General features: G+C 36.0%; 2 protein-coding genes across 2 annotated transcripts in view; one reads left to right on the top strand and one right to left on the bottom strand.

The window, feature by feature from the left end:
- Nucleotides 1–4,696: 4,696 nt before the first annotated feature.
- LOC101897749 (glycerophosphocholine phosphodiesterase GPCPD1-like) lies at nt 4,697–6,869 on the bottom strand. The gene has a single exon (XM_005183852.3). The coding sequence runs from the start codon at nt 6,867–6,869 to the stop codon at nt 4,731–4,733; it is 2,139 nt and encodes a 712-aa protein (XP_005183909.2). The 3' UTR covers nt 4,697–4,730.
- A 2,530-nt stretch (nt 6,870–9,399) lies between these two features.
- The window catches only part of LOC101896461 (apoptosis-inducing factor 3), a 28,189-nt gene continuing 18,071 nt past the window's right edge, over nt 9,400–19,517 (top strand). The window contains exon 1 of the mRNA XM_005183844.4: nt 9,400–9,487. Within this exon, the coding sequence (XP_005183901.2) occupies nt 9,486–9,487 (2 nt within the window). The 5' untranslated portion in view covers nt 9,400–9,485. The remainder of the gene's footprint in view (nt 9,488–19,517) is intronic.

A 19,517-nucleotide genomic window follows, 5' to 3' on the forward strand; every position in this document is an offset into this window, starting at 1 on the left:
TGCTAATTTAGTAGAGCTGCGCATAACAATTAAAAGTTGTTATTGGAGAATTCAATTATACACGCTATGATTATCATTATAATTTAAAGTTCAAGGGACTAAATATGCCGAAGCATTTGTATCTTTTAAATACGGACTTGTATTGCCCATTTGGTGCACAATTAATTTGAAATCGGATAAAAATATATATGGGAGCTATATCCAAATCTGAATCTGATCTTGATAAAATTTGACAAAGATATTTCTGAACTGTATTTGATATATTTCCCTGAATATCGTTGTTACGGAGTGCACATTACGGCTGTGGGTAACAAATATGACAAATCGGATGAACAGTATCTATGGGAGCTATAGCTATATCTGAACTGATCTTCACCAAATTTTAAATACTAGACTTAATTCGGTCGTAAGTGCCAAATTTCATCCCATTTGGGCAAATATTAGACGTTTGGCGCACAATAAAAGTTAAATCGGACGAAGTTATATATGGGAGATATATCCAAATCCGAACCGATCTCGATAAAATTTAGCAAATGTATTTCTGAGCTGTATTTGATATATTTCCCCAAATATTGTTGTTACAAAGTGTATATTACGGCTGCGGAGGACTAAAATAACAAATCGGATGAACAATATATATGTTGGAGCTATATATGAACCGATTTCGATCAAATTTGGCATACTTATTTTCAGGCCTAATTTGGTTGTATGTTCAAAATTCCATACTATTCGGGCTGATATTACACGTTTGGTGCACAATAAAATGCAAATCGGACGAAGATATATATGGGAGCTATATCTTGGATCCTTGGACCAAACAAATGATTTGTGCAAAATTTCATAATTTTCATAATAAATGCGAACTGTACTTTGTCCACAAAAATACATGGGCAGACGGACACAGAATGTGATTCTATGCAGATCATCAAAAGGAACTTTGGGTCTATTTTGTTCCCTTTTGCCTGTTACAAACAAATGCACAAAGACATAATACCCTGACCACCTTGTGGTGTAGGGTATAAAAAAAATTGACAATGTAGATTCAGGTTATGGAATATCTATGCAGTATTTTAAAGGTTCTGGCATGGCACAACCAAAATGGTAGATAAAATTCGTTTAACTAATAGAACCAGTAAAGAAAGTCTTAAAGGCCGACTTCCACTTTTTTTGAAATTTTCGATTTAAAGTTCCTTGGAAACCGTTCATTTTAGGGTTAAAGCTATACCTTATGTGAATTTATGCCAAATTCTCCTACAAAGCATAATTTTAATTTTCGCTTAAAACTTCATGTTTTCGGGAAAGTGGGGAAGGAGGAATTATTCTAGATCAAATTTCAAGGCAAATCTCTGAACAAAAGAAATTTGTTAACCTAAAATGTGCCTTACAAAACTATCATCACTTTTGGTTTATTTTCTATAAACCTTTTTTTTTACTTTCCGCAGATTCAGCATCTCTTCCGAATTTTCAGTCAAATTTTGTCATAATTTCACGTTTAAATAGCCAATCTGCGCTGTGGAGATTTCCAAAGGAATTTGTTAGTACTCGATTTGTAGATAAAGTCCCCAAACCTTTTTTATGCTTTTATGTACTTTCTTCTATCTCCAAAGAACCTTAAATAAAAATTTTCAGCCAAATGAAAAATATGGTCAAGGCCCTCGCCATAACGTACATCAAGAAATATTTTTATGTAAGAGCTGTACCGAAACGTAGACCAATGTTAAAAATTTATTCGCAAATAGTTTCTAGCTAAAAAGAACTTGAATTACCAAAATTTGGCGAAATTAAATAGAAATAAAAACAAAAATTCCAAACTCTACCTTAATTGTGAAAATACTGGAGTATCTTTGTATGCCACCAAGCCTACATAAAGGCCTAAAAAAAGTTTGGCTAAGAAACTCTCATGGGGTTTTGATATACAGGCTGAGAAGAAAAAACTACAACCAACTTCAGACTGCTAAACCACTCGTCCGACAGCTGTAAAAATTATTCCAGTGAGAGCTCATTAGCATTTTGGTGAGAATTTTCCAGAAAAAAAGTGTTTCGTGGTGGAATTCAAGCGAGAAATTGTGATTTCTTTATATTTGGCCGGAAAACCACAAGTGGCTATCGTTATAGCACTCCAGCATTTTAATGTGAATAAATCTTTTGTGTCTCGTATCATCGCTACCGTTACCGTGATGCTGGTAGCGTAGCCTGACGTCAAGGAAGTGGACGAATGAAAACAGCAACATCAGCAGAAATGGTTCGAAAAGTGAAGAAGCGACTTGATCGAAACCAGGGTCGCAGTGGCCGAAAAATGGCTCGTGAGCTGAACATATCGCAATATTCCATTCGGCAAATATTGCTCACGGTAAAGTCATTGAAATTCCAAAAAATGCAAGAACTTACACCGCAACAAAAAGAAAATAGACTCAAAAGAGCTAAATTGGCCGAAAGTGGTGAACAGCCGAATTTGGTTTTCTCCGATGAGAAAACATTCGTTGTCCAGCAGTTTGTAAACAAACAAAATGATCGTGCTTACTTGCCAAAGAGTTCAGTTGGAAATGTGCACCTTCGGTTAGCCACCAGAACTCAAGCACCGGCCATGGTGATGGTGTGGGCCGCCATAACAGCCGATGGTTGCTCTCCGCTCGTATTAATCGTCCGTGGCATCAGAATAAATGCCAAATATTATCGCGAATATATTCTGGAGGGTGTATTAAAGCCTTGGACACGCAAACATTTTGCCCGCAGACCTTGGGCATTCCACCAGGACTCAGCACCATCGCACTCGATACGCGCCACCCAAGAATGGTTACAAAATGAGGCTCCTCGCTTCATTTCCAGCGCACAATGGCCACCAAAATCTCCGGATACCAATCCGTTGGACCATTGCGTCAGGAGTATTTTGGAAAGCAAGGTTGGCACTAAAAAATACCAAAGTGTCGATCACTTCAAGCAAGTGCTTCGCCGGGAATGGGCCAAAATACCGCAGAGCAACAATTTTTTTGTAGTGTTTTTATACCCTCCACCATAGTATGGAGGGTATATTAAGTGTGCCATTCCGTTTGTAACAGCTGGAAATATACCTTTTAGACTCCACAAAGTATATATATTCTTGATCAGCATAAAATTCTATGTCGATTTAGCAAAGTCCGTCCGTCTATTCGTCTGTGGAAATCATTCTTGCTTCCGAAAAAAATGAAGAAGGTTGATAAAATTTTACTTAAATGTGTGTTATGTCTGCAGGACTTTTGATATTTAAAATGGGCCATGTAGGTCCACGTCTATGTATAGCCCCCATATAACGGTACCTCCCGATATGCGGTATTTTGATGATTGTAGCGACATTATTCACCGGAATTGTTTCAAATTTAGTATTTGAAGTTCGTAACAGATGCTACAGCATAAAACAGAAAATAGGCCATGTGACTCCACGTCTTCGTATAGCTCCCTTATAATCGTTCCTCCCGATATTCGGTATTTTGATGATTTTAGCGAAATTATTTACCGGAATTGTTTTAAATTTTGTATTTGAAGTTCGTAATGGATATCATACCCGATGCCCGAAAATTGTCTGTACAGGTGCACGTTTTATAACCCCCATGGTACCTCCCTATATTTGTTATTTTGATGATTTTAGCTACATTAAAAATTTGTTTTTTCTTCAAGTTTCGCATTTGAATATTGTAATAGCTTGTGACAAAAGTTGTCTATGCAGGTCCACGTCGTCGTATAGGCCCTAATATACCGCTACATTCGGTATTTTTTAAGATTTTAACAGAATTTTTAACGGATTTTATTTTTTTGAAAATTGCCAAATTTGTACCAAATGGTGGAGGGCATTTAAAGGTCGGCGCGGCCGAACTTACAGCTTTTTTACTTGTTTAATCTCACCCTGTATGTTTCGTCCGATTTGGTGTTTAAGTCTCTCACATTCGTAATATACACTCCACAACAATGGCATTTGTTACCAGATATATGATACAGCCCAGAAATACCTATGCCAAATTTTATCAAGATCGGTTCAGATTTGAATATAGCTCCCACAAATATCTGCAACCAATTTCGGGTTATTTGTGCACCAAAAGGTCAATATCAGTCCAAAAGTCCTGAATTTTCGTACATCTGACCGAATACAGTCTAGAAGCAAATACATCGAATTCGAAGAAAATCGGTTCAGATATAGCTATAGCTCCCATATATATGTTTCATCCGATTTGGGGTTTTAAGTCCCTCACATGCGTAATATGCACACTTCGAACGGTAGTTTATACTTGGACATTGGTAGTATTTTTATCAAGCATTGAAAATTTTGTACCTTCCTCAATAAGGGACCAAAATCTTGATCTTTTTGGGGGATGTACAAGATTTTCATGTTTGTTTTGTGTGGTAATGCAAGAATGAGTGTATGTTTATTGTATCTATGTACACAAAATGCTAATGCCTTTACTTCAGTTATTCTCTCTTTGACGATCTTTCCCAACCTACAGCACACACACACAAATTAGCAAACAAAACAAATTTTCCACTCTATTTCACACTTAGAGTAAACTCTTTCTCTAGTTCGAGCATTTTGGATCCGCTAAAAAATTTTTTCTAACAGGAGTAATTCGCGAGCACTCCCACATTAAACAGAAAAGTGGGGAGTAAACTTGGTATAAAAATCGCATCTTTCAAGCATTCCCACAATAAAAAAAAATAAATCAGATCAAAATCGTTTTTGTAAATATCCAAATTAGATTTAATAATTATTTACCTAACGACATTTTCCTGGTATTCTCCTTCAATTCTATTAAGAAAATATTCTGTTTAAGGTCCTCCACATTCGTAACATGGTTAATGCGATCAAAAATGATACCATCCACATCAGCAGCTTTCAATGATCGACGACACTGTTCCGAGCGTGCTACATCACCCCAGGCAAACAGATGGATATTACGTTTATGAAAATTTGAGATTTCTCCCGAAGCCCTTAAAATATCATCTGATTCCGCAACGACGCCGTATAGTTCAATTGCCCTAGCAAAATATGAAGCTGTGGGCAATAACTCACCACGAGGATCCAAATATTTCAAATCGGTTTCAGAATTCTTAATAATAAACATGGTAGGATAAAGATTTTGTTTGAATCGAATCATGGAGCAAATATCAGCATCAAATGAGGAAAATATTATCCGACGATTGCCAGATTTACGTAGCACGGTATTCAAAATATTATCGACATATTCGTTTTTATCCATGTCGGGTTGGAAATTCTCCTCGTAATGTTTACCGTTTTGCAGCTGTTGAGGCCATTTGATATCTAGTAGGAATCCCAGTTTTATTGGCAGTTTTTTGAGAACCTTTTCCAGGCTAGGGAAGGGTAAGTTCAAGGTATTATCCTTGGGACAGGATATAAACGATGAACTGGAAGGTATATCCTTTGAAGTGCCATTGTAAATTTTTACATCTTCCAAGTGCTCAAGTTTGAATTTATTTAGAGATATTGCAATCAGACCCGATTTTAAAGGTTTCGCATAACGCCTAAGGCCATTGATATCATCCGCCTCCAAATTTAGTTTAAAAATGTCAAACTCGACCGAACTTAGATCCTCCTGGCGTGACACATACAACTGGAAATCATGATATACAATTGGCACCTTATCCTGAGTAAGATGTACATCAAGTTCCACGAAATCCGCGCCATGATCAAAAGCCTTCCCAAAAGATTTGAGGGTATTTTCACGAAGAACATCTTTTTGATGCCAAAAACTTTTGCCACAACCCCGATGACCAATATCGAGGCTGGGTTTTTTCTTCCATTGCCATTCAAAGGGTTTCTCCAGATTAAAATCCACCGAATTTAGGGGCTTAATCAGCAAATATTCCACTGTCATGTTACCAATTGGACGATGTCGGGTGGCACACATTATGGGGAGATTTAAAGTACCTTCAGATCCATTTAATTGCTGTGGCAGAATATGTTGATAGCCAAAATGATAGGGTGGTATATCCTCGGCCGGCTTCGAAGGGTAGGTATATAAATCAATCAAATAGGCAGTATTTGTCATGTCATCCAGGGTCATGTGGAACAACAGAATATCATTGGGACCACAGCGTGTACCATATTTTGATTGATAGCGAAGGGTGGAGCCATCTTCCCGACCCACATTGGCCACTTCACAAAATGCCAACATTTTGGGAAGATTTTGTTGAAAATCACAATTTTCCATACCAGTCTCTTTGGAAATATTGCAACTCATATTGGAATTTTGTTCATCCTTTCCTTCCTCTTTGGATCGCACCCTCAAAAGACTAAGCTTTACATGTATCGATACCTCTGCCAACTTATCCTTTTCCATTTTCAAAACAAATGGAGCCTTGTCGAAACGGAATTGCAATATTCTAATATCCGAGCTAGACAGCCAACCTCGTTGCGCATTATAGTCAGTAATACCCTTGAGTACCCCAAAGGTTTCATATGACGGGCATTCCAATTCCTGTACATCTTCTGTACGTATGAGGCGCCCCTTCTTATGGGTCTCCCAAAACCGCACCAATTTACGCCCATTGTCACCATTGATGGCACATATCAAATATCTGTAACATATATCACATTTACGTGGCAACATTAGAGTCACCGTCCATAGAGAGGGACTCCCTTCCATTTTCGTCATTGGCACACATTGCTGGACCTGCCATTTACCCAATATTTGTATATTACCCGTTACGGCCAAAACTTCATTGGAACACAATTTTCTTTTGTATTTTACGGTAAATTTCCATTCTGTATCGGGAATTTCATTTAACGAGGATACACTGGGCTCAGTGACTGCTGAGACTGAAGGTGTGGTGGGAGGCGGTGGCCTGCAAATTTGCTCCTCATTGGCAAAAAACCAACGATGCATTTTTTTCTTTTGGTAAAAAAACTTCAATTGATAATTTATTTTGAAGGAACTGGGTGACTAATAAAAGTTTATTCAATTTTTTTTTTAGAATTTTACCAAAATATTTCACCATAACACTGTGCGACAAAATTCAGATTTTTCCAACAATTACCGGGAAAATCCTGAAGATTATAAAAGTAGACTTAAAATATGAGGCACGTGTAACGGCGTTTTTAAAGTTAACATCTTAAAGTAACCTAAATAGAGGAGGCAAGTTTCTCCAACATCCACATTTTTGGAAATTTTCCGATTAAGATTCCTTGGAATCTATAAAATACGAAAAAAATGTTGGTCGAACATTTTAACCTTCAAGCAGGCCAAAACAGCAGTCTTTTTGGTCATTCTTTCAAAACACATCTAAAAATTCCTCTTAAACAGGATGGTAGCAACCCAAATAATCTATAAAATTATTTTTCATAAATATTTGCTAAACAGGATGAGATAAAAAAAAACTTCAACAAAGTCAAACGCCGTTGCTCTGCGGTATTTTGGCCCATTCCCAGCGAAGCGCTTGCTTGAGGTGATCGACACTTTGGTATTTTTTAGTGCGAACCTTGCTTTCCAAAATACTCCAGACACAATAGCGCAACGGATTGGTATCTGAAGATTTTGGTGGCAATAGTGCGCTGGAAATGAAGCGAAGAACCTCATTTTGTAACCATTCTTGGGTGGCGCGTGCTTAGTGCGATGGTGCTAAGTCCTGTTGGAATGTCCAAGGTATGCGGCCAAAATGTTTGCGTGCCCAAGGCTTTAATACACCCTCCAGTATATTTTCGCGATAATATTTGGAATTTATTCTGATGCCACGGTCGATTAATACGAGCGGAGAGCGACCATTGTTCTGGTGGCCAACCGAAGGTGACATTTTCAGCTCAAATCTTTGGCAAGTAAACACGATCATTTTGTTTGTTTACAAACTGCTGGACGACGAATGTTCTCTCAGCGTAGAAAACAAAATTCGGCTGTTCACCACTTTCGACCAAGCGAAGCAACTCTTTAGCTCTTTTGAGTCTAGTTTCATTCAGGTTGCGGTCCACTTCCTTGCCGTCGGGCTACGCTACCAGTATCACAGTAAGGGGCGATGGTACGAGACACAAAAGATTTATTCACTTTTAAATGCAGGAGTGCTCTAACGATAGCCGCTTGTGGTTTTCCAGGCAAATTTAAAGAAATCACACTATCACGCTTGAATTCCATCACCTTCACCATTTTCAAGAATCTTGAAAAATTAAAAAAAAAACGTCGATAAATACCACTTAAATGAAAACCATTATATGGGGGCTGTACGAAAGCGTGGACCTCCATAAGTAAGTTTTTGTCATAGGCTGTAGTACCGACGCGGAACTTCAAATATGATATTCGTATAATACTGAAATACTGAATAAAGGGAGGTACCGTGGACCGCTACAGACAATTTTCCGTCATTGGTTGTAGCACTCATTACGAGCTTCAAACTCTAAATACGAAATTTGAAACAATTCCGGTTAACAATTTCGCTAAAATCATCAAAATACCGAATATCGGAGGTACTGTTATATGGGGGCTAAACGATATCGGCGACCGATATTGCCCATCTCCGAACCTGTCTGCCGACAAAAGACTAATCTCTGCAAAATGTTAGCTTCCTCTCTTAATTCGTTTTCAACCTAGCGTGATTACAACAGACGGACAGATGAACGAACAAACAGGGCTAAATGGTCTTCGAATTTATGATGATCAAGAATATATACCAGGTTTGATGTTGCCGTAAACTGTGGGAGAGGGGATGATCATGTGGGTTGGTGATTTGTGTACAAAAGCAGCAACACCATCAACAAGAATAAAAAGTGTGAAAATCACTCGAATTCGGGCGAGAACGGTCCTGAGAGTTGAAAAATCGAGCAAACTTAATTTTTCGATGTAGCTCGAATAGAAGTCAGTATGTTTTCCTCGTCTTTAAGTGGGAGCAAAATTCATTCGAAATCGAGCAGATTCTACTCTTGTTAGTTATTGTCGTACGGATGATATATTTTTTAGTATTTGTATTTCCCCCTTCTTGTCGTATTTGTGTATGTCTAGACGATTTTTTTAATGAACTCTTCTTACTATGTTAATAGTGCTTCTATGGACGCTTCCTTCCATACCCATGCATGTCACAAAAACAAGGTATTGCAGACATACAGTTCCTTACAATGTTTGTCTGAATGTTTCCGACTAAAGGACTCTTTTTTGCAAAATCGTGTATTTTTTAGAATGGACCCACAGATTCCGACACATAAAAATTAAGATTTTCTTATTTTCGTCAGGTAAAGAACTAAAATTTGTTCGTTATGTTCGCTGGGTTGTTACAGAACACTCACGTTGATGTTTTGTTGGTTGGCAACACGCCACGGTTTGTTACTCTGCTAACAATAATGTTATTGTGAGTTCTAATCATTCACATCACATATTGAAGTCTTCGCCTCTATTGGCAACCCTTACCGCAGCCATATGTTTTCTGACATCTTACGGGGTTGCTTGACAATTTTGTGACATATTTTCAGTCCATTATCAGACGCTCGTTCTTAACATTTTGTTTACTGTGTCGTGCCAAGAGAAATGTAAAAAAGAAAACATTAAAGAAAAATGCATTTTAGATAAACAGTAATCATTCATTAAAGCGCACATACTCCCACACCCGCACATACTCAGTCCCAAACGGTATAAATAGAAGTACTTGCATTGTCATCGTGCCCGTGTGTGTATTTCGTACGAAAATCTCATCAATTATTAAATTGTTCTTATCAAAAAACGTGACAAAACCCAAAATAAATATTATATTTTTAAGTTTCGAAATAGACGGCTTATTCGATTTCAACAATGAATGAAACTTATTATGGCAACGTTATCAGCCGTAGGCCACTTTCATTGATATTTAAAACAAAGTGTACTACAGGAATTTGAAGCTATTTAAAAAAATGTAGACTAAAAAGTGATTTTCAATGCTCAAACAAAATAGAACTTAAGTTAGTAAAGAGGAGAAAGATGAAAAGTAAAGAGGGTAAAGAGGAGAAAGATGAAAATGTTTATAAGTGCGGTTGTAAGATTTAGAAGACTTTCCAAAAGAATTTTAGTTTTATATAATTCTTTGGTTCCTCTTCTATTGAGCTTACGATCTCGTCACTTGGGTAAAAAATGTTTTTTGTCATAGAAGTTATTTTTAAAATAACTTCTGGGGAGAATATCCCGGACAAAAACAAGGGAACTGATGAGGATTGGTGGCTCTTTCCGAAACCTAGGTATTCCCTGCCTTACCCCCTGGTAAACATTACCATCGTTCTCCACTAATAAACAAACGTTGTTTTTATAAAAAACAACAATAAAGGGATAAGCCTGACCATTTTGCAACAACAAAATACTACGGTATCCCGAACAAACAAGCCACACTGTTCGACTTGGAAATATGCATGCAAAAAAGCTGGTAGCATGGGCGTTGCTTTCAAAGGGGTCGCAGACAAAAATGTACAGTACAAAAAAGTACTGTGTTTATATCAACAACTGAAGTTGGGTTGAAAAGCTAGAATCAAGGTAGATGTACTAGGTAATCGCATCAGCCCAGCTGACGGCACCATTAAATGTCAAAACAAATTGTTGTAATGAAGAATTCGCCCTAAATGAATGCAACAACAAATTTGTTTATGTTGTCTTCCCCAAAAGTACCTTTTTATAATATTTCAAATAATTTAAGAGCAAGTTAAGAGTGAAACCAGTAAAAAAATTAAAAGAAAATGAAGGAAGGAGGTTAGAATGGAGCGCAGCTTTAAGAATTAGGTTAGCCTCAACATCTAAGATTCCCAAAGCACATCACGGGAAGTAATGCAAGAATTCGACTCTTGTCATTTGCAGTTCCCGAAAACTTTCGGTTTAAACCAGTAAAATATAGTCATTATAAGTTTATTGGCTTAAAAAATATCGCAATACTACAATTAATACTTATTTTACTCTTATTTGTTTTACAATAAAAACTTTATTGCGAAGTTCGTTTACGACGAAAGCACACAAAATAAAATGTAAACAAACACCTCGTTTCTGATTGGTTGAAACAAATTTGCCGCAACCTTTAAATGTCATGGCGAATCTATGTTTTTCGCCTTAGATGTCAATTTTGACATTTGAGGGGACCACAAAAGTTGCTTTGTTGTAGCAATTCGCCGATGCGGTTACCTGTTAGATCTACCTTGGCTAGAATCTTCAAATTGTGTTAAAGCTGAGTTTTTGGAAAATTGTACTAAAAAGGTATACCCTAAACGAAACCGCACCAAATTTAGTACCATTTAGTAAAGATCGCACACTTAGCACACATTTTCAAAACCACCTTCAAATATCAAACTCACTGATGGAGAGGAAGATTGAGGCCCCAAAGGGGCTTTGCAAATTCGAACTTTAAGGTTATAAAAAGGTCTAAAATGGTACTTCATTTCTAAAATGCTTTTCATGTGTAGCCTGGACATATGGATGTGGTTTCGGATATGTGTACTATGATTGTACGAAATACACTAAATGGTACTATATTTGGTATTGCGTGAAAAAATATAGCTGAAATCCTGAAATTTGATGTTGAGGTCTCTGATATTAAGATGTGTGCTATATTTGTACGAAAAGAAGTAAATGGTACTAAATTTGGTATTGGGTGAAGGGGTGGAGCTGGAATCCTCAAATTTGTTTTTGAGGTCTCTATTGGTATCTGGAATTGAGATAAAGAGAGGGGTTTGGAAATGTGTACTATATTTGTACGAAAAGAACTAAATGGTACTAAATTTGGTATTGGCTGAAGGGATAGGGCTGGAATCCTCAAATTTCATATTGAGGTCTCTGTTAGTATCTGGAATTTAGTTATGGAGGCTATTTTGAAAATGTGTACTATATTTGTGCGAAAAGTACAGAATAGTGCTAAATTTGGAATTGGGTAAATGGATAGGACTGGCATCCTGAAATTTGATATGAATGTCACTTTTGGTGGATATGCGTACCATAATTGTAAAAAATTTGGTAATGTAGGAAATTAATGTGCTGAAATCCTGAAATTTTATATTTAGATTATTAAAAGTACTATAATTGTACGAATAGTAATAAATAATACTAAATTCGGTATTGGGTGAACGAAGTAGCGGACCAATGGTCTTAGATTTTTATACCCTCAGTCATGGACCCTAGGTCTCTTTAGACAAAATACGTTTCAGGGCATTTGGAGTCGATATAGTGATGTCCGTCCGATTGTCTGACTGACTGGTGCTCACGATAACTTTCGAAGGGAGTATTCGGGTTGGTCCGAACTTAGATCTAGTTCGAAGATGGGCAATATCAGTCCACTTCTTCTGATACCTCGACCACAAATTTTCGAAACAATATTTTATTGCACAGAAAGGATAAGCGATATCGGCTTCTCCCAAGGTCTGGTGTGAAGATGGAACATATCGGTCCACTCCTTCTGGTACTTCCCTTACAAAGGGTCAGAATTTTGAATAGCCAAAACAATAATAAAAAACATATTTCATTATTTATACTAACACAAGATCTGCCGTGAAGATCAAATATATCGGTCCATAAAAATATTAAATGAAGTATACAAATGGAATACTTCGCCCGACTATATCTGGTATCTCACTCACATTTTAACATTTTCTGAAACTGATCACATATCTCATAAAAAGTGAAGGAAGTAACCATATAGTCCAAACCTGGCACGTCACAATATTTATATAATATTTATTTAGGTCCGATACTAACCATTCCTTCGGAAACTACTCCATAGAGGGTCAAACAATTAATATGGTTATTTATTAAATAATAGCGGGTCATTCATATTTGCATTTGATATTTTTTAATTTTTTATTTGCTTTTTTTTTTTTTTGATATCTTATAACCCCCGCAGCAAAATCCTTAAAATGTATTAACGTCAATAATACAAATATTTTCAAAGATTTGCTTTACTGAAGTTGTGCCTCCATTCTTACTTTCTCATTAAAGACCCTACATCATTTGAATTTAAATGTGTTTGTAAGTATAACCTTCCCAACATACCAAATTGACTTGAGAATAATAATTTAATAAGCTTACAAACATAAGCCTTAAGCTTGAGAAAATCTTGAGAATGTATTGAGAAATGCTTGTTTAATAATTATAGAATAATCGAAACGGAACCCTTATTCATAAGCTTTATCTTGTAAATTCAGAATAAGCTTACGAAAGTAATATTATATCAAACTTATTTTTTCAATGGTATAAAATAGTTATTTTTTCTCTTTTTTTTAATTATTTTACACATTTTATTCATTGATGGCCATCCCAGCTCTCACTGCCTCCTGTTGCCTTGGTACCTAGATGCTTTCTTTCCCCTTATTTGAGCTTCTGTATCTCCTCCACTAATTCTTCACTTCTCTTGAATTCTTGCAACTTTTTTGACGCCTCTGTTCTGAAATGAGATTGAAATAATATATACTACAGATTCACAGAATTATTATTCATCATTACCTAAGAGTTTCGTCTGGAAATGGTCCTAAATTCGCGTGATTTAAATTTTAACCAAAGAAAATATTTTTTCGACAATTTTCTCAAAAAAAAAAAAAAATCAAAACAAATTTGACAACAAAGGACAGATTTGAGAAAAGTTTGTGCAAAAAAGTGTTTCTCTAGCATTGTTGAAAAATTCTTATGATAAACTATTTTCATAATATTATTCTCAAGCTGTATTGTATTTTTGGTATGTTGGGTTGGGTCTTGCCACTTAGGCATTCACACATACACACCCATATATGTAACACTTTTACTCATTCACTTTTCTATGGTTTCCCCCCTCAAAGAAAATATAACAGCTCTTTCATCAATGTCAGCGCCGCCACATCTTAGCCAATGTCTGGTGGAGTGCATTCACTTATCCCCACTCCCCGCTAACTTCCGTTGAGTAACGCAAAGCTAGACAGCAAATTGGTCTGCCAGTCATAGCGCTTTAATTTCGTCTGTGGCCAACAATAATTTTTGTTGGCTAATTATTTCAAATCATTAACAATGGACATTCACTTTTTCTGCAGGTTACCTTACAGCCATTAAAATATTCAAATGTCTAAGAAATAGTTTAATGAACTTTAGTGGGATTTCTACAGCAGAGTGCCACACCAAAATAAAACCTGCTTCGAAAAGTTCAAAGAACATGACATTGTTAAAGCATTTGTTTTTATTATTTCTAATAAAAAAAACAATTGCTTTGTGTTTTTGTTAAAATTGTGAGTTTTTTTTCGACCATAATTGTGGCAACAAGCAACACCATGTTGCTTTATGACCTTGGTCATGGAATCGACATTCATACGTACATTTACTATTTAACTTTCAATAAATATACCTACTTCATATTGTGCACTGAACGAAATTTTATAGTCTTATATCGGAAGGAGAGAGAGAAGAATTATGATGTTGCAATTTTGTTATTGTTAAATTCAATAATAATGTCCTAATAATGTTTTAGTTATTATGTTTTGGCAACCCTGGTTTAAACAGATCGCGCACGTTTCATGTTTTGTTTCACTGTTAACAATTTAACCATGGATCGTCTTACAAACGAACAACGCTTGCAAATTATTAATTGGTATTAAAATGCGTGCTATTGTGAGCAAATTTCCATTTCCAGCAATATGCTTACCTAGAGTTCGAACTGAAAAAAATATCGCAACTGTATCGGCCAGTGTCAATGATGACCATAATTATCGATACGTCACCGTTCGCAGAGATAGAGCCTCTATTACTTAACAACGTAGAAATTTTGTGGAGTGATTTAGGCGTAAAGCCTTCAAAATCCTACCGCAACGCAGAATTTTTGGTGAATGGGCTCTAAAACAATGGGACCAAGATCATTTTTTTTTGTTTTTTGAAGAATTGTGTTCAGCGACGAATCTCATTTTTGGCTCAATAGTTACGTATCTATTGAGCCAAAAATGAGATTCGAATTGTCGATGAGAACCAGAATTGTCGATTTTGAGGCAAAGAATAGCCAGAAGCATTGTAAAAGCTATCAATGCATCCAGTGAAAGTTAAAACGTAGCACCCTCTACCATAATATAAAGTCAAAATGGGGACCTATATCAACCATTTGTTTGTAAAGACTTCAGACACCCATTAGAAACTTCAAATACGAAATTTTAGACAATTCCGTTGAAAATATGGGAAAGCCATCATTTAGGGTGGTACTGTTATATGAGACATATACCAAAAATGAACCTATATTAACTTTTGTACAAGGTGGTTGAGAACCCGATACAACCTTCAAATACCAATTTCCAGATAATACTGTTGAAATATAAGCCGAAAGTCGTCATATGCCCATCTTCTAACTAAGTTTAGACCCGAAACGCATACGTACCAAATTTCGGCACTTGGTCCCAATTCCTTCGAAAGATAGGGACCGATCATTTGGCCGCGTTTAACGTGCGATTTAACTTCTTTAGTTTATTTTTTGTGAGGCTATGTTAAATCTCATGTCTACAGGGTGAGATGAAAAAACTGCAACCAACTTAAAATTATTCCAGTGACAGCTCATTATATTGTTTACAAGGATACAAAAGCATTTTGGTGAGAATTTTCCAGAAAAAAAGTTATAGTGTGATTTCTTTATATTTGGCTGGAAAACCACAAGAGCACTCCAGATTTTAAATGTGAATAAATCTTTTGTGTCTCGTACCATCGCTCGTTACCGTGATACTGGTAGCAAGCGCTTCGCCGGGAATAGGCCAAAATACCACAGAGCAACATACGGCTTCATTGCCCGTTGGAAGGCCATAATTCGTGCCAAAAGTGACAAATTTGAACAAATCTAAACGTATTCTAAAATTGTATGCTATTTCCGACATTTTTTGCTTTAATTCAATAAAATTTAAAAAAAACGTAGAAATTATGGCGTTTGAATTGGTTGCAGTTTTTTTTATCTCACCTTGTACAGCTCACATTGTTAGATATTGGCTGCTCTACAATGTCCCACACCAATTGTACTTACCACCTCAAAGTCCGGGCTGTAATGTTATTAAGCACGTTTGCCATCCAATCACCTCGAATATAAATATTAGTATTCAACAACAATGTTAACGCAATCCACCACATATGGAAGTCTCAAAATCCTTTTGAAATTTTCTGTGTATTGTTTGCAAACAATCGACCGACCAACCGTCCAGATGTTTTCTACATACCTTGAGAATCTTTTGTTTGAAAATACTCGTTTAGCGTTTATTAGTAATACGTTCTTGTTTAACGCTCGGCATCAACATCGCAAACAGTGTCGCTCTTCTACTGCTGCATTCATCATAAATCTGCTGAGAAACAGCAAAAGCAACAGGCGAGCAAAACAAAATATAAAAAAATATATTTAAAATAGCTTTGTTTTTGGATATGTACTTATTTGTGTATGCATGTCTGTGAATAATCATAATAAAAACAAAAACATCAACAATATCCATAAAAGCAACAACAACGACGCAAACTGAGAGAGTCCATAATGAAATTCCCCAAATTCAATAGAATTTTATACTACGTAATGTGACGACGAATCATTCGCGTCAAGCCAACATCCGAAGTGTGTACGGTGATACACTGTGAAGTTATTTGCATAAGACCAGAAGTTCAAAAGCTTATTACTCATCACAAATATTGAATTATTTGGAAGAAACGAAGGGTTATTTTATTGGAAATTATATTGGATTGCAATAATATGAAAATACTTTAACTTGGTTAATTACACTGTGACAGAAAATGTGGGTAAAAGTCTGAGAAGTAAAAAATACTTTTTGGGAATGAAAGGCCTTGGTTTGTAAACGCCGAAAGGAACAATAAAATATACAAAAATACAAAGTAAAATCGATTACAGAAAAATGTATACTACATGGATACTGTAGAGACAGCCCGATCTCCTTAGTGAACTATATTGCCCAATCTAAATGCCACCATATGTTGTTCCGAAATTTCCTCCTAATGCTGGAAATTGTTGCTAAACATTTTAGTAGAGATATTGAAACAGCGATTGAGAGAGGGGCGAAGAATAGCCTTGAAGGAGTTTTTATTTGCGTCTAAAGGTGAGAATATATAGAAAGCTTTTTTGACTGGTTTAAGTCATGGACCTGCATAAGTAATTTTTTGTCATAGGTTGTAGTACCCATCAAGATCTTTTAATACGAAGTTTGAAGAAATTCCGGTCTAAAATGTCGCTAAAATTATCAATATCGAGAGGTACCGTTATAGGGGGTCTGTACGAAACAAAGATTAAAGCTCGTATATCTCAATATTTCTACCAAACATAGATCTAGTATGAATATATGGGACTTACCAGCCAACTCCTTTTGGTAACGATCGATCAGTATTTTAATATTGGTAACAAATGGATTTTCCGCCAAAACATACCACTTATATTTTTAAGAGGTTGCCTGTTCAATCATACATTTCTTCTTCTATGAATGATACCTCTTTTTTCTATGAGGTAAATTATTATTATTATTATTTATTTTTTTTTTTTTGAAAATGTTAAGCTTTTGTGGGGAAGGTACCAGAAGGAGTGAACCGATATTGCACATCTCCAAACTCGATTTAAGTTTGATAATAATATTACCATGTATCAAGTTTAATCCAAATCGGATGCACCATTCGAGAGTTATCTCTAGATCGACTCCAATTGTCCAGAATTGGATTTCGTTCATGGAGACATGAGGTCTAAACCCATTTTTACGATGAGACACGTTTTTAAAGGGAAGTACTACTATTTCCGTCAAGTGCGAAAATCGACAATATCGGTCCACTCCATTAAGTTTTTGTTTTAAAAACAAAACATTTATTTTGATTACTTCGCTCAACTATGTGTGGCATCTCACTCACATTTTAAGATTTTCTAGAAATTATCCCATATCTCGAATAAAGTGAAGGAAGTAGTCGATGTAGTCTAAATCTGGCACGTCGCAATATTTATATCATATTTATTTAGGTCCGATACGAAATGGACAATATTGATATATTCCTTCGGAACCTACTCCATAGAAGGTCAACAATTTAAATAATCATAACAGAACTCAAAATATATTTAAATAATCGAACATTGGCTGAGGGTATACATCTGTCGGCAAAACCGACTGATACTTTTTAACTTGTTATACCCTCCACCATAGTATGGAGGGTATATTAAGTTTGTCATTCCGTTTGCAACACCTCGAAATATACATTTTAGATCCCACAATGTATATATTCTTGGTCAGCATAAAATTCTATGCCGATTTAACGATGACCGTCCATCTGTGAAAATTTCTCTAGCTTCCGAACGAATTGAAGTAGATTCATACAATTTCACTCAAATGTATGTTATGTCTGAATGATTTTTGGTATTGAAAATGGACCATGTAGGTCCACGTTTGGGTATAGCCCCCATATAACGGTACCTCCCGATATTCGGTATTTTGATGATTTTAGGGACATTATTCACCGGAATTGTTTCAATTGTGGTATTTGAAGTTGGTAATGGGTACTGCAGCCTAAGACAGAAAATTGTCTGTGCAGGCCCACGCCTTCGTATAGGCTTCATATAACGGTACCTCCTTATATTCGATATTTTTCTGCTTTCATCGACATTATATAACGGAATTGTTTCAAATTTGGTATTTGAAGTTCGTAATGGATACTACAGCCTTTGACAGAAAATTGGCTATGCGGGTCCATGTCTTCGTATAGCCCCCACATAACGGTACCTCCATATATTCGGTATTTTGCTGATTTCAGCGACATTATTCAACGGAATTGTTTCATATTTCGTATTTGTAATTCGTATCGGGTTCGACAGCCTGTGAAAGAAAATTGTCTATGCAGGTCCAGGTCTTCGTAAAGCCCTTAAATATCGGTAACTCCCAAACTTCGGTATTTTGATGATTTTAGCGACTTTATTTACGGGAATTGTTTCAAATTTCATATTTAAAGTTCCTAATGAGAACTACAGCCTGTGACGGAAAATTGTCTAAACAGGTCTTCGTATAGCCCCTAAATATCGGTACCTCCCTATATTCGGTATTTTGATTATTTTAGCTACACTATTCTCGGAAATTGTGTCAAATTTCGTATTTGCACTTCGTATTGGGTACTACAGCCTGCGACAGAAAATTGCAGGTCCACGTCTTCGTATAAACACAAAAATAACGGTAACTCCCTATATACGATATTTTTTAGATTTTAACAGAATGTATAACGAATTCTATTTTTTATTTATTTTTTTCTATTAATTTCCAAATGGTGGAGGGTTTTCAAAGTTCGGCCGAGCTGAACTTACTGCTTTTTCTCTTGTTTTTTTTTTTAGTTGTTATTGTTTCCCCAGGTTTACATTCCGTGCATGGCATGACTCATGTGTTTTCAATTTTTAAGGGTTTTTCTTTTCTAAATTAAGATCAGTTCTATACTTACCTAGATCGAAGGATTTATTTCATACATTCCGCGTTTAATTCTCAAAATTTCACAATTTAACATTTTTATTTTTCCTGTTCATTATATTTTTTAAAATTCACAACTGAGTGTTCTTATACAAATTACTTGCAGTATTAACAGAGATATACTCCATATCTACTTACCAACGAATCTGTCTGCCACCGA

This window comes from Musca domestica, unplaced genomic scaffold, assembly GCF_030504385.1.
Source record: "Musca domestica strain aabys unplaced genomic scaffold, Musca_domestica.polishedcontigs.V.1.1 18, whole genome shotgun sequence".
NCBI classification, from domain to species: domain Eukaryota; kingdom Metazoa; phylum Arthropoda; class Insecta; order Diptera; family Muscidae; genus Musca; species Musca domestica.

Bases quoted from the DNA above. Each gene is read 5' to 3' on its own strand.
- LOC101897749 (XM_005183852.3), bottom strand. From the start codon at position 6,869: ATGCATCGTTGGTTTTTTGCCAATGAGGAGCAAATTTGCAGGCCACCG.